This window comes from Copadichromis virginalis, linkage group LG18 (assembly GCF_057382275.1).
Source record: "Copadichromis virginalis isolate Kocher_CV1m ecotype Utaka linkage group LG18, C_Virginalis_male_GT1.1, whole genome shotgun sequence".
Lineage (NCBI taxonomy): Eukaryota > Metazoa > Chordata > Actinopteri > Cichliformes > Cichlidae > Copadichromis > Copadichromis virginalis.
Genome location: NC_140635.1, coordinates 1,376,036 through 1,391,014, shown reverse-complemented (window position 1 = coordinate 1,391,014; position 14,979 = coordinate 1,376,036). Strand labels below are relative to the sequence as shown.

General features: G+C 42.2%; 1 protein-coding gene and 1 long non-coding RNA gene across 2 annotated transcripts; both read right to left on the bottom strand.

The window, feature by feature from the left end:
- Positions 1 to 6,488, bottom strand: LOC146686855 (uncharacterized). The gene is made up of 2 exons (XM_085440245.1): positions 6,167 to 6,488; positions 1 to 3,079 (listed from the first exon to the last, which is right to left on the bottom strand). Exons 1-2 carry the CDS (start codon positions 6,336 to 6,338, stop codon positions 1,896 to 1,898), a joined length of 1,356 nt encoding a protein of 451 aa, XP_085296371.1. The 5' UTR covers positions 6,339 to 6,488; the 3' UTR covers positions 1 to 1,895.
- A 3,056-nt stretch (positions 6,489 to 9,544) lies between these two features.
- On the bottom strand, positions 9,545 to 14,979 carry LOC146686854 (uncharacterized). The gene is made up of 2 exons (XR_014916585.1): positions 12,979 to 14,979; positions 9,545 to 12,901 (listed from the first exon to the last, which is right to left on the bottom strand). It is a non-coding gene; the product is annotated as an uncharacterized LOC146686854 (long non-coding RNA).

The window sequence follows — 14,979 nt, the reverse complement described above, 5'->3', positions numbered from 1 at the left end:
ACTCTGCTGTGTACTACTGTGCTCTGCAGCCCACAGTGACAGGAAACAGCAAAACTCTGTACAAAAACCTTTGGAGCAAAGACAACAGAATACTCCACAACATCCACTAGAGGGAGCCACACACTGTTAAACCTCTGATTCTTGTGTCATTGGACTGATGACAAAGACAACAGAGAAATGAAGCAGTAAAGATCAGAGACAGAGACAGAGCTGCTGTGGAAGCACAAAACTATTTGATTGGCTGAGCTATTAAACTGGCCCCGCCCACTGAAGTTGAGCTCATCCAATGACATTATTTGTTGGTCATTGTGCTGCAGTGGAAGAACATTGTTCATGTGCTGTCTGTCTGGCTTTAATAACTCCAAAGACATGTTGCTGCACCTCTTTTTGCTTCTATCTCACATTATAGGTGAGTTTAAGAACAGGGATTAAAGTTTAGTTGAAGCTGCTGCATTAAGCAGATATACAGACTGCATTTCACTACTTTTCTTCTTTCTTTTTCCAGGACTAACAGCTGGAGACTCAATCACTCCTCAACAACCTGAAGTCACTAAAACAGAAGGAGAATCTGTCACACTCACATGTAGCTATGAGACAAGTGATAGTGTTGCTGTGCTTCACTGGTACAGACATGATTCTGACCTTCAGGCTCCTCAGTTTATACTCTGGAAACAAGGAAAAGGAGGCAGTCGTGAATATATTCCTGATAAACGATATGGATCCCAAACATCACCTACATCAACTAATCTGACCATAGCAGCCCTAACCCTGGCAGACACAGCTCTCTACTACTGTGCTCTAGAAACACAGTGATACAAAGTGTAGAAGAGGCTGTACAAAAACCTGAACACAGATATCTGACTACTCTTCAAAGAGGAGGGAAGTGGTATTCAAAGCACAGCTTCATATCAGATGGATTCTGCTAATTCCTGTTTTATCAGAGTCACTGTGGTTACAGCTGCTAATGAAACACTGTGGGAGGATTCACATGAGCAGCAAATCCACATCAACCACAAACCAACACTTTATATCAGCATCAACAGTCAGGAGGAAACATCGTCGCTGTCTGTGGTCCTGAAATTCAAAGCCTCTGAAGTGTAAATGTTGTGAAGCTGAAGGAAAGAGATTCACTTCCTGGTTAAATAAAGGATAACATTAATTCAGTATTTCTTTTCTCAGTGTTTGTTCCAGAGTTGAAATGAAGCCTGATGAAAAATAAAAATGTATTAAAAGTCTTTAATTTTTGTCAACATACTGCAGGAAATGTTGATTCAGGTATTAGAGGATTGGAGGTTGCAGATTATCTTTGAGAATAACAGATATTTCAATCAGAGTCAGATATCGTCTCGTATCCTCCTGTTTTCAACAACACTCAGAATCCAAAGTGATGGAGGTAAAGTTTGTGCGACTCCGTCACAGGAGAAAATCTCAAAGGCTGCAGATGAAGACCATCAGCTGACAAAATGCTCCTCCGCTTTTTTAATATTTGAATGTATTGTTATAAATTTACGCAGTTGTAATAATATGACAAAGAAACTGCTGTAGAAAATCACTGAAAACATGCTGAACTCAAAGGTTGATTATAGCGTTATTAGAAAAGTTACAAAACCCTTCTTCCAGAATCGCAAAGCAATCTCCCAAAACTAGAAACTCCCTGAAATTCAAAAGGTCAAAAGAATGTGATCCCAGATATAGCAGCAGAAATGAGCATCCTCTGAAGGGTGGTGCTGGCCTTCCTTAGTGATCGGGTGAGGAGGTCAACTGTTCATGAGGGACTTCTTACAAAAAAAAGAAAAATGAACAGATATTATCAGAACAAATGCTGCCAATCAGAATAGTTGTTGGAGTAGTGTAAAGGTGTTTGAAATACGGTTTTCCCCACAAAACTTTCAGCACTACAACTTCTGCTGTTTGTGGGTCTTCATGTGCAACGACAAATGATGACTCTGGCGGAACATTTTCCCACAGGTTTTACAGTGATATGGTTTCTCTCCCGTGTGGATAGTTTTGTGGCTTTTAAGTGAGGTTGACAGAGTAAATCTTTCCCCGCAGGTCTCACAAACATACGGTTTCTCTCCTGTGTGCGTTCTCATGTGGCGCAGCAGGTTACAGCGTGTAGTGAAGGTTTTCCCACATGCTTGGCAAGGATGAGGCCTCTCTCCTGTGTGGCTCGTGGTGTGGATTTTAAGCGATCCTGACGTTGTAAATCTTTCCCCGCAGGTCTTACAAACGTGAGGCTTCTCTCCTGTGTGGCATCGCATGTGGCTCAACAAATTACTACCTTGACTAAAGGTTTTTCCACACGTTGTGCAAGAATACGGCCTCTCACCGGTGTGGATTCGCTGGTGGGCCATCAAATTACCACTTTGATTGAAAGACTTCCCGCATGTTTTACAAGAGTATGGCCTCTCGCCGGTGTGGATTCTCATGTGGTTCATCAAATCACTGCGTTGAATAAAGGTTTTCTCACACGTTTTGCAAGAATGAATCTTCTCTCCCGTGTGAGTTTTTGTGTGACGCAACAAAACGCTCTTTTCACTAAAGGTTTTCTCACACGTTTTGCAGGTATGATGCTTCTCGCTTGTTTGCATTCTGGGACGTGTCCTCTTTTGAGACTTTTTCTTGAAGGCTTTTTTACATTTTCTTAAGGGAAAACCATCTCCTTTCAAAGGCTGTTTACCTGTATCAGTGTTACACTTATCAGCTGGCATGGGAGAGCTTTCTGTATCATTGCTCTGACTTCTGCTTCTATTTCCAGTCGAACCTGAATTGACATTCCTGCTTCCTTCCCGATCTTGGCTCTCAGCTACAGCAGAGCTGTGAGCAGCGAGCTGGTCACTGTCTGGTTCTGCTTCACTCTGGTTGCTTTCCCCCCAAGTAACAGTCACCTTAAAAATGGTATCATTCTCTTCCTTCACTACAACCTGCTCGTCCTCCTGACTGCTGCACAGTTCCTGCTGTTCCTCTGTACTCTGAGGAGGTTCTGGTTCCTCCCGGTCCAGTCTGGAGCTCCTCTCCTGGTTACAAAGCTGCTGCTCAGGAAGAACCTCCTCCTTACAGATATGCTGCTGTGCAAGGTCTGGAAGGACAGAAAGAGACAAGAAAAATAAACAAACACGGTTATGACAATAGGACATCACCATATATTCCTATTACTTAGTCAGCGTGTCAATCACCGTTCATTGTAGCAAGTTAGGGTTTCAATCCCAGCTGTTGTGGCAGTGCAGAGTACTGAGAAGCAAGGTTTCTTTCACTTTGTAAAAATGGCTCCAAATTAATGGATGTCTACACTAATTCAGTATTTTGGACTAACAAAACCAAGATGCCCCCCTCCCAATGATGAAACTAACTGACCACCGACTCGTTTAGTAGTACTCAAATGTAAATTATTTTCCTGGTTCATTACAAACCACCAGTGCAGTGCTGTGAAATAAATGCACTGTGATTAACCGGGGTTTTTTCCACTGCCAACATGCAGGCCTCGTTACTGCCAGACCTGCTGAATGAAAAAAAAAAAGAAGAAGCCATCTGACAAAGTGATTCCAGCGAACCACAGCAAGAGCCAACGTGAACCTTCCTCAGAGGAGCCGGCCTACCAAAATCTCTTCAAGAGCACAGCAACAACTCATCCAGGATGTCACAGAAAAACAGAACAACACATAAAGAACTTAGCTCAATATTCAACAGCAAGACAGAATCTGGGAGACCAGACGAGACTAAAGTTGAACTTTCTGGAAGGTTTGAGTCCCGTTTTAAGTGATGTAAAACTAACACAACATTTCAAAAAAGAACGTCATAGCAACAGTCAAACATGGTGGTGGCAGTGTGATGCTGTGGGGCTGCTTTGCTTCTGGGTGACGACCAGAAAGCCCTGACGGAAAATCCCAGTCCGACTTCAAAGTCTTAAAGGATTTCCGCACCGTTGTAAACCTTCCAAATGCTGAACTGCAAAACTTTGGAACAGCTTTCTGCCTCCACTCTTGAGTCACTGGCCTTATGTAAGCATCTCCTCTTCATGTAATCTTTGTGTTTTGTCTTGATCTAATCAAAATGTAACTTTTAAAGAAAAAAAATTCTTAAACACAAAAAATATCAAACTTTTTTGAGTACAGTCGAAGGTCAAAGTCAAATAAAATTAAGATTTATATGGAATCTAAATTAAGGCAAAAAATGTACCTTTACTCTGTTTTCTTGGAAAAGTTTCTGACATTAAGTTTTTGTGCTGCTGAGAAGAGCACAAACATGAATTAATATTAATAATAATTCAGTGTCAAACTAACAACCCTCGGGCCCGTGGCTCAGAGTTTATTGGTTCATGTACAATTTTACTGACTTGTCAAAAAAGCTTTTATTTGCATATTTTAAAAATATTAATGCAATTTAATTGATACAATATTTTATATTATTTCACTTTTAATTTGAAAAATGTTATGAAAGCCTAGAAATGAATACGGTGGATTACACCCCACGCCCCCCTGCAGACTTAAATCTGGAGGCTGTGAGGACTTAATGTTGTTTATTCACACGCTGCTCCTGAATCTGTTTGTATTGCAGGTCTGTGTTTAGTTGCTAAAGTGGATGAAATGCTCGTGTTTACATCATTTAACACATCAGCGTGCAACAGAGCCGTGCATTAAACGAAGCATCAAAGCAAAGGTATGTATGTCTGTACCCATTACAGGTACTGCGCTGCAGTGGTTTGTATCATATCTATCTAATAGACTCCAGTTTGTGCATGTAAATGGAGAGTCCTCTTCACACACTGAGGTTAATTATGGAGTTCCACAGGGTTCAGTGCTAGGACCAATTCTGTTTACATTATACATGCTTCCCTTAGGCAGCATCATTAGAAGACATAGCATACATTTACACTGCTATGCAGATGACACCCAGCTCTATCTGTCCATGAAGCCAGATAACACACACCAATGAGTTAAACTGCAGGAATGTCTTAAAGACATAAAGACCTGGATGGCCGCTAACTTTCTGCTTCTTAATTCAGGCTGGACGACTGCAATTCATTATTATCAGGATGTCCAACAATCTCCCTGAAAAGCCTTCAGCTGATCCAAAATGCTGCAGCAAGAGTCCTGACAGGGACTAGAAAGAGAGAGCAGATTTCTCCTGTTTTGGCTTCCTGTTAAATCCAGAATTCAAAATCCTGCTCCTCACATACAAGGTCTTAAATAATCAGGCCCCATCTTATCTCAATGACCTTGTAGTACCATATCACCCTATTAGAGCACTTCGCTCTCGCTCTGCAGGCCTACTTGTTGTTCCTAGAGTATTTAAAAGTAGAATGGGAGGCAGAGCCTTCAGTTTTCAGGCCCCTCTTCTGTGGAACCAGCTTCCAGTTTGGATTCAGGAGACAGACACTATCTCTACTTTTAAGATTAGGCTTCAAACTTTCCTTTTTGCTAAAGCATATAGTTAGGGCTGGACCAGGTGACCCTGAATCCTCCCTTAGTTATGCTGCAATAGACGTAGGCTGCCGGGGGATTCCCATGATGCATTGGGTGTTTCTTCTTCACTCACTGTGTGTTAACAGACCTCTCTGCATTGAATCATTAGTTATTAATCTCTGCCTCTCTTCCACAGCATGTCTTTGTCCTGTCTTCCTCTCCTCACTCCTCACTGGTCTGCAGATGGCCCCGCCCCTCCCTGAGCCTGGTTCTGCTGGAGCTTTCTTCCTGTTAAAAGGGAGTTTTTCCTTCCCACTGTCGCCAAAGTGCTTGCTCAGGGGGTCATATGATTGTTGGGTTTTTCTCTGTATCTACTGTACAATATAAAGCGCCTTGAGGCAACTTTTGTTGTGATTTGGCGCTGTATAAATAAAAGGGAATTAAATTGAATTGAAGAAGGGCTCTAAAAAGATTTAAGAACTTGGAGGCCCCTAACATTCATTCACCAGCATGGTCACAGGGCGTCATCTGATTGCTGGAGTTTTTTCTGCACTACTGTAGAGTCTTTGCCTTACAGTATAAAGTGTCTTGATGCGGTTGCTGTTATTTAGCGCCATATACATTGAATTGAAATTAAAAATTGCTCTTTTGATCGTCTTATGTGTCCATTTTGGCGCTGGTTGATTATATTGATACCACTGTAACTCACACTGTGGATTTATTTTGCCCGAAAAATCGCTACAGAACAAACGTCACAGACTCACCTGTCCTGTGCAGCTTGATTTGGGGTTTCCAGGTGATATCCAGCAGTCTGCGCTGACGGTCGATCTCTTCCTCGTACTGGACGATCGTTTTTTCAAACTCCAAGAATATTTGTTCAGCAGCAGCAGTTAGTCGCTCGTTGATGAACTCTCTCAGATACTGAACTGAAGGCATCGTTGCTGCCGCAGCTTACACACTCAGCTCACACACTCAGCTCACACACTCAGCTCACACACAACACAACACGACACAACCGACCTCCTGCTGAAAAAAAGATTAGCGTCTCTCCCCCGTTTACTTCCGCCTGGTGCCACACGGTGAAGTTCCGGCAGAAGAGGAGAGTTGCCTTTTCGTTCCGCTTCGTAATGCTCGAACGTGTCTGTTTCTCTTGATCCCCAAACACTTTTATAACCACCATAAGTTTTCAGTTTCTGTTTTTCTCCGTTGCTGTGAGGGTCCATGCAGAGTGTATCCGGTCAAATTTCCACCAAAATCAGAAATAAATAAATAAACCAGCAGAGAGTTAGAGACCACAATCAAATTAGCTAAAATTCCACTGGTACTGAACGAGTTATTTCTGCTCATTATAAAGGAGAAAAGTAAAAAAAAATAAAAGTCAGCCTGTTTATTGTATTTTGCTTTTATCTGTGTTTTTTACTTCAGAGGCAGCAGCAGGATCTATGACTGCTGTGCTTCTCTGACTGGGTGGACTGAGGTTTTCTGAGGGTCCCGGATGATCTCCATCACCTTGCTGTTTTCATTTGTTGGAAATTAAAGTTTTGAAATAAACTCTGCCTGAATTAATTATCCAGTTGGTCATTATATTTGTTCATTAAGTGGGTCACAGATGGTACTATTGTTTCCATCCAGGTTTCTAAAAACCTTATCAGTGAGCTGCTGATTAAAGGAGCTGATGATGTGATTTTTAGCCTTTGAAAAATGAAAATGATAAGTTTGTGATGACCACATCTTTAAAGTCCTAGGACCTGGCGTCCACATATGTGGACATCACATTTTGGGTTATTTAAACCAAAATACTCAATTTTGCTCTACAAGGGCCTGATATCCACTTACGAGGACGTTATACTGCCACTGTTCTATCGACATTTTAAACAAATATCCTCATATGTGGCTCTGATTTTTCTTAGAAACAAAAATCAGGTTTAAAAAAATCTGGTAATTCTTTGTTTTTACATTCATCAGGTCCCAATCAGCCCAAATATCAAAGAGAAATTAAAAACGCTGCTGTGGAAGAGTTCGGGTCTTAGGAGGTTAAAGTCCTTCACATTTAATAAAACAAACAACATAGAAGAGCTGAGCTTCAGTAAATGAAACATGAATGAAAATGAAACACAAAGAATGTTATGGAACCAGGCATGGCGCGAGGCAGAAACATCCCACAATCACAAAAATGTGTGAAATGATGAACTAAAGATCTTTTGATTCGATAAACTTTTATCTTCTCGGTCACACGTGTCCACGCTGGTTGGATGTTGTACAGTTTCCAAAACAGAAACTTGTGTTTGTGAGGAAACCTCTGGTTTTTACTCTGTTTATACTGTTTTCATGCAGAAACTCGTTTCTTTGTCTCTATAATACTCAATGACACTCACATTCATATGGTTGTATCCAGCAGCCCTCTTACATCACATATGTGCAGTTGGAAATAAATACCACAAGGTGGTGCTAGTGCCACATGCAAAAACTCACGAGGCGCTTGCAGTTCTCCACCTACTGGCCACGTTTCATGTCCGCGACAGCAGAACTACAGACAGCAGATATGAGCTGATGGCTGTGTGTAACCTGCATGAGATAAGGTGACAAAGACATGAATCCAACACGTGAAGACGCTGCACTGAGTCAGTCGTGTGTCAGTAAAAGTCAGCAAACACTTCATGTCTGGATTGATGGAAACGTTCCTATAAAACCAGTGAAATTCAGCCCAACATCACATGCCAGAGTTTCTACTGGATCCAGTTCTGGTGACTGGGATCCTCTGGAGGCGGGCTGGAGGCAGGTTGCATCTATAAATGTATGTTGACTTTGTACTTTGTGTTCTGATCAATCAGCCCAGCAGAAATGTGCCTGGGGTGTAGCTCAGACCTGTCAGGGCAGGTCAGCCACGTACCAGGTCGGTGGTTCGATCCCAGGCTCCTCCAGGCTGCATGTCAAATATCCTTGGGCAAGATACTGACCCATGTTGCTCTCTGATGCATCCATCGGAGTGTGAATGTGTGTGGTAAATGGTAAATGGGCTGTATTTGTGTTATTTGTAAAGTGCTTTACACATCCAGTCATCCACCCATTCACACACACATTGACACACCGGTCATGAATGTTAGACAGAGCAGTTAAGAGCTTAGAAGAAGTGAATGCGTGTGAGTGGCTGAATGAAATCGTTGTATAAAGAGCTGCATGAGAACCAGTCCGTTTACCGCTGCTGCCTCAGACTTCTTCACTAACAGAGTCAAGTCTGGCTGCTGTGAGCGGTGCTGAGAGCACCTCTCCCCTCTGCTGTTATGAACACAGCAGTGTTGTCTGATTTAAGACTCGAAGGAGCTCATCTCATCTGCACTCACACAGATCACAGTGTTCCTGCTCTGATGCGACTCAGTCTGCACGAGTAAAGGTCAGAGTTATCTCACAGTTCAGCGCATGCACTCAGAGCTCAGGTGCTTGTTAGAGTCACAGATTCTTTGAGGCTCAGAGCGTTTTGATTAGATGCACCATGTTTGTAAAAGTCTTCATTTAAAGAAGTGTTTCATTATAATGTTATAGTGTATAATCCTCCTCTCGACATAGAGCAGCTCCTCTGTCAGGAACCTCGAGTTCATCTGACCAACACCATCACCTGCATCAACATCACGACTCTTATAAAACCTGTTTCCTGAGGAGGCTGAACAGCGCTGGACTGGATGTTGGTGTCCTCGGGTTCTTCTACAGCTCACTGAGGGGGTTTGTAAAGTCTGCAGAGGACTATCAGGTGCAGCTGAACGTCCATCAGGGACATCTACACCGTCAGGTGCAGAGAAAGGGCCACCTGTAGCCTACCTCCTCCCCCACCCTGCACATGTACTGTTTACTCTCCAGGAGGAGGCTGCACTACATTAATGCAACACCACCCAGACTGTCACACAGCACACGTCTGTTATTTAAATGGATATATGTCTGTACTCTGTTTAATTTTTATATTTATTCTACTTAATTCAGCTGTTTGACCCGTTGATTCGTGGCAGGCTGCAAATACCAGGACCTACAAACTGTCTTACATTCAAATCAGGTCAAATAGCTGAATGACAATAACGCTTCAAATTTAGTGTAAAACGTACCACAGAAAGTACATTTACTCCTGTTAGGCATTAACTCAAAGTAACTCAAGATCAAAGTCCACAAATGTTTATTGCAAATAAAGACATAAAAGAAAAATCAGGCAAAGTTCAGCAACAAAGAGAATAAACTAGCAACAATCGAAACAACGGAAAAACAGAAACGATCGAACACAAACTCCAGAAATTTGATTCTGTTCGTCTGGATGAACCAACGTTTCCTCCTTCATCCAACTTCAGCCTCAGCTGCAGCTTTCCAGCCTCATTAACCTCACATTCACATCAGGACTGACACAAGCACCTCTGCCTAACAGTCAGGTCAGTTTCACGATCATAAATATGTAACATCCAACCTGCAGACTGAAGGAGTCACTTGGATAAGTGATGAAAAGTTTCTCTACGTCCACATGAACAGAAACGATTGAACATGCATCAGGACAGCAAACACAAACTTACACTACAAAATCACTGGGAAGACGCCACAGTGGACATCACGACCTGTGTGAGAACAAAGAGCAGAGACAGGAGGAAACTGGTGAGTGTCCAGAGTGAGGGAGCGGCTGACAACAAGGGAAGAAGACCAACAACAACAGAAAGGAAACGATGGAAACAGCAGAACTAATTCCAAAACATGACCACAAAAATTCTAGTTTCAAGATTGTTTATTTGTCACGTGCACAGTTATACGAGTACAACAGGAAGTGTGACCTGATACGCTCCTCAAAATTCTTGTTCACCTGCATTAGTTTATTTTAGGTAGGATGTTGTTGTCCTTGTAAATGCATCCGGTGTTAGACTCCAGCAGAGCACAGTGAGATCTGTGCGGCTGCAGGAACTGTAGGACGTGTGTGCGCTGTTATCATTGAGTCTGTGTCCTGTCTTCATGTCCAAACTCAGAACGCTTTGATGGACTTTGAAACTGTGTCTCATAATTTCATTTTTTAAAAATAAATAAAAACACACCTGGAAATGAAACTGGGAGTCATCGTTGGAAGAAGCAGCTTTAATACTGAAATGACTTTAAAGGCGTCGTGTCTTTGATCCAAGCTGTGAGACGATCTGATAAATGTGTCTCTCAACATGTCCCCGTCTAGTTACTGCTGAATGCAAAGAACGTTTGTTCAGAGCCGGCTTGTTGCAGTTTATAAAAGAGCCACATGATGGTGCTGGTGCTCCACCCAACAGGCAAAGCACTGCGCCACCTACAGGACCCTCACAGCACTGCTGCAGCTGCAGTGTAGACCAGAGGTGTCCAACTCCAGGCCTCGAGGGCCAGTGCAGGTTTCAGATGTGTCCTTGATCCATCACAGCTGATTTAAATGGCTGAATGACCTCCTCAACCTGTCCTGAAGTTCTCCAGAGACGTGAAAATGAACTAGTCATGTGATTCAGGTGTGTTGACCCAGGGTGAGATCTAAAACATGCAGGACACCGGCCCCCGAGGCCTGGAGTTGGACACCCCTGCTGTAGACTGTCAGGCTCTCGGTGCAAAATCATGTGAAGAAATATGATATTAGATCTATGCTGCAATAAACAGCTATACTGTGTAAGGTTTACAGGATAATGATGCTGTAATGTTGACATGATCATAAACTAATTCTAATCAATCATCAGTTCTCTGATGTCCGACATTCAGACCAAGAACAAGCTGTTACTTTGAATCACGTCTAACAGTAGATTGTTACACACTCGTTGTCATTGTGGAGTTTGTTCCACAGAGTTTGTTCCACAGAGTTTGTTCCACAGAGTTTGTTCCACAGAGTTTGTTCCACAGAGACAGTTTCACTTCTGACTCTTTCAGTCAGAATGAAAAAGAAGCTCAGACTGAAACCATGTTTGCTCGTCTGTGCCGCCATCATCCAACCATGACTAATCTTTAAACTGTGAGTCTTTACTGTTGGTCTCACACGTTGGTGTTTGGCTGTTTCTCACATTAACCAACAAAAACATGACCTTAAAGCCTCCACCCAAAAATCCCCACAGCTCCATCACAGCAAGCCAGTCCGTACAGACGCACACTCCTTCAGTTATTTGTAATGAACGGATACATGAATGTGTCATTAATGTATCATCTTTTCGTTTTTGAATCTCTAAAAAATAATGAGTGCTGCATAAATATCAACTATAAATGCTGAAGTCGATTTATTTCATGTTTAACCATCACGCCTCGTCTGTCATATATTTATATATATTTTCTCTACGTGAGAAGATTAATTAAATAAATGAAATGTTCAGTTTTCAGTCATTTATTTCACGGTTCAGGCGTCATAAATGCATCTAATGTGTGGTGTCAAACATAAGGCCAGAGGCCCCGAGTCGGCCCACTGCATGTTCTGGTGAAGCTGTCTGTGGACGGTTTAATCAGTGGGAACATTTCCAGGCTGCACTGCTTCTCAATAACTTCTGTAATAGTTTTGCTGACTGTGACAGTTTGAGGTGAACATGCGCCGCAGCATTCAACGGTCACTGACAGACACACATCGGTCTGTGTTTGTTCCTGCGCACAACAGTGTGAAGTTCACACACTCGGCACTAATAAAGACGTGAACAAAGACACACTTTTCCAGTTTGATGTGGAGGAACTCTGAGCGTCTGCAAACACATGTTGTGTCCCTCTCAGAGCTTCCTGCTCCGCTTCCATCAGCGATGAGAGTCGCACCTGATTGGTCGCTACATTCTGCATGTAAAGTCCAAATATGAAAATAACATAATAATAATAAAGATGACAGCATGACCTCTGGCTTGTTCCTGTGTTCCCTGGTTTGGTTGATGCTGTTCTCTCTGGTCTGCACACGGACTCAGTCCAACACCAGCTGAGGTCCAGATCAGGGGAAATAACAGTGCTGGAGCTCAGTGAGGCTCCTCAGTCTGATCTGTGCAGCAGATTCAGTGTTTGAGGATCACGTTTTACACGCCTGCTCAGCTGTCAGTCTGCAAACATTATCTGTTTCTTTCAGTCTCGTCTGCTGCGTTTTTGAATCCAGTTATTAACATGTTGTTACTGTTTGTCTCCTTTACTGTTTATATGCAGCAGATAAACATGTGATGCACAGATCAGAGCACAGCTGCATTTCCCATGTGTCTGCAAAAGACTGCTGCTACACTGAAGAAAGTGATGTTGCTGTATTCTAATGTATTATATAGAAAGCATATTTGCCTGTATTATAATGACTTTAAATGGCCATATTTTTATTTCTTGAGAGGCACAAAGTTCCTGAAAGCGTGCAGGCTGCTTCAGCTGCAGCTTTTTTCCACCACGTGTGTTGGAAACATTCTGAGGTCGGGTTTTTCTTCTTCCGCATCTGCTGCCGGATGTTTGTCAGGTTGTGAGGCGACCTCAGAGCCTCCCACCGCTGCAGCGCCGCTTCCTCGCTCTGCCCTGCTGCTGCTGGCTTCCTGTCAGCGGTGAAGCTGCAAAAACAACAAATAAAACCCACCAACAGACACGGTGATGTTTGTGTGGTTACAGCCACGTCTCTGACACTCACACAAAAACAAGGTCGCACTCTTCATAATGAGGATGATGATGGTGACATCTGTAAACATCTGCAGGGACTCTAGAACAAAGCAAAGGACACACAAGGACAGTGATGTCACACTGGACAAATGCAATGATGAAATGATGAAATGATGAAATGATGAGTGAAACTGAAAGATGTGTGATGACAGTGGACGAAAGAGAAACACCAGAGTGAACGAGGTCTCCAAACATGCAGGGCCTCCAGCAGCAGCACCCAGGGTGGCGTCTGGGACCAGTTCTTCCAGTCTGAAACACTTGTTGGTTTATTTTCCTGTGTGGAGCTTTTTACTAAATCAAGTTGTGTTTCTTCAAACTCAAACACAGAAAACATGAAGCAGGTCAGAGTCCAGCAGACGGCTCTGATTGTGTTCATAATATCAATAAGGGAACATCGAGGCTCCGCTGCAGTGTGTAACACACGATGACACAGGAAGTCCTAATAAAATACACAAAGTAACACTAAAATAATCCCTGAAGCCTTTTTCTGTGTCTGTTGGTCGAGACATCAAACTGTTCAACACTGATCTGACTGCTGCTGCACATAACACAGAAATCTCACAGCTTGTCAGCCTTCGCAGATGCCAACAGACTTAATAAACTGATCCGTAAGGCCAGCAATGTTGTGGGGATGGAGCTGGACTCCCTCAAGGTGGTGTCGGAGAGGCGGATGCTGTCCAAGATAAAGACAATGTTGGATAACACCTCCCACCCACTCCATGACATGCTGGTCAGTCACAGGAGCTCGTTCAGTGAGAGACTGAGATTACCGAAAAGCACCACTGAACGACACAGGAAATCATTCCTGCCTGTGGCTCCCTGTACAACGCATCCACTTAACACACTGTTTGCTGCTACAACTACACGTTTCTTTTCCAGCTATTTATTTATGAGTGACTTATGTATGTATGTATGTATATATATGTATATATATGTATATATTGTACTATTCTTAGTTAGCGTATTGTCTGTCTTGTCTTAATGTTGGTTTAAAATGGAGCACTGTAACAAAAAATAATTTCCCCCAGGGATCAATAAAGTATTCTGATTCTGATTCTGATTCTGATTCTTCAGATGCATATGGAGGCTAATGTAGCAGTTTGTTTGCTTTTTGAAGCATTATAATTTCAAAGCTACATGTGCAGAATCAGGAAAATTCACCATCGGAACACAAAGTCAAGGAAGTGATGAAATAATTTCAGATAATTACAGAAACAAATACAAATAAACTGAACTCGTGTCCTAGTAAATGAATCTTCTCATCAGACTAACTGACATATTTGTACATTAAAGAAATAAAACAAGCAGATTTTATTAAAAATAAAACTTTGTAAAGTTGTTAAAGTTGACTCGACTGTAACACTAAACTGTGTTTTTAGATGATGCGTCTTAAAGGCCCAGCCAAGGTTCGGTTTTGCTTCTGAGTTCTAAAAGTCCATAATTACTCAGTAAAAGGATTAGAAACTGAAACTATATAGATTTTCTGTTTATGACCATAATTGAGGTGTTTTTAAACATGAATTATGTTTATTTACTTTCTAATAAAGTGTCTATTATAATATAAAGTGGAGCTTCTAACATCAAAGGTAAGCTGTGATTATTAAAGCTGCTCCAGTTTTCAACACTGAAACATTTGCTGCCAAAACACAGGAAGAAAGAAAAGTATCCAAGTAAGACAAAGAGCTTCGTTTATGCAACATTTTACTGAAACGTTTGGACTTTAGTGAAGATTTGGGAGCAAAACTTTTACTTTGGCCTGAAAAGTGTTTCCTGTTTGAGTTCTGACCTAACCTGGTACAGCAAACCCTGCAAATCCACAAGACTGCATTCTTTATTTATTCTGTATGTTCTAACATCATCATAAACATACACGTGTGCTCACAGTAATTATCTGTACTCGTGTGCATTTCACTGAATACTGAACTGAGAGAAGGTCGGGCTTCATCGGAGCAGCTTCGTCATGTGTTTAAAA

Coding starts and splice junctions, on each gene's coding strand:
- LOC146686855 (XM_085440245.1), bottom strand. CDS start 6,338: ATGCCTTCAGTTCAGTATCTGAGAGAGTTCATCAACGAGCGACTAACT. Junction 3,080..6,166: donor AATCAAGCTGCACAGGACAG/GTGAGTCTGTGA, acceptor CTGTCCTTCCAG/ACCTTGCACAGCAGCATATC.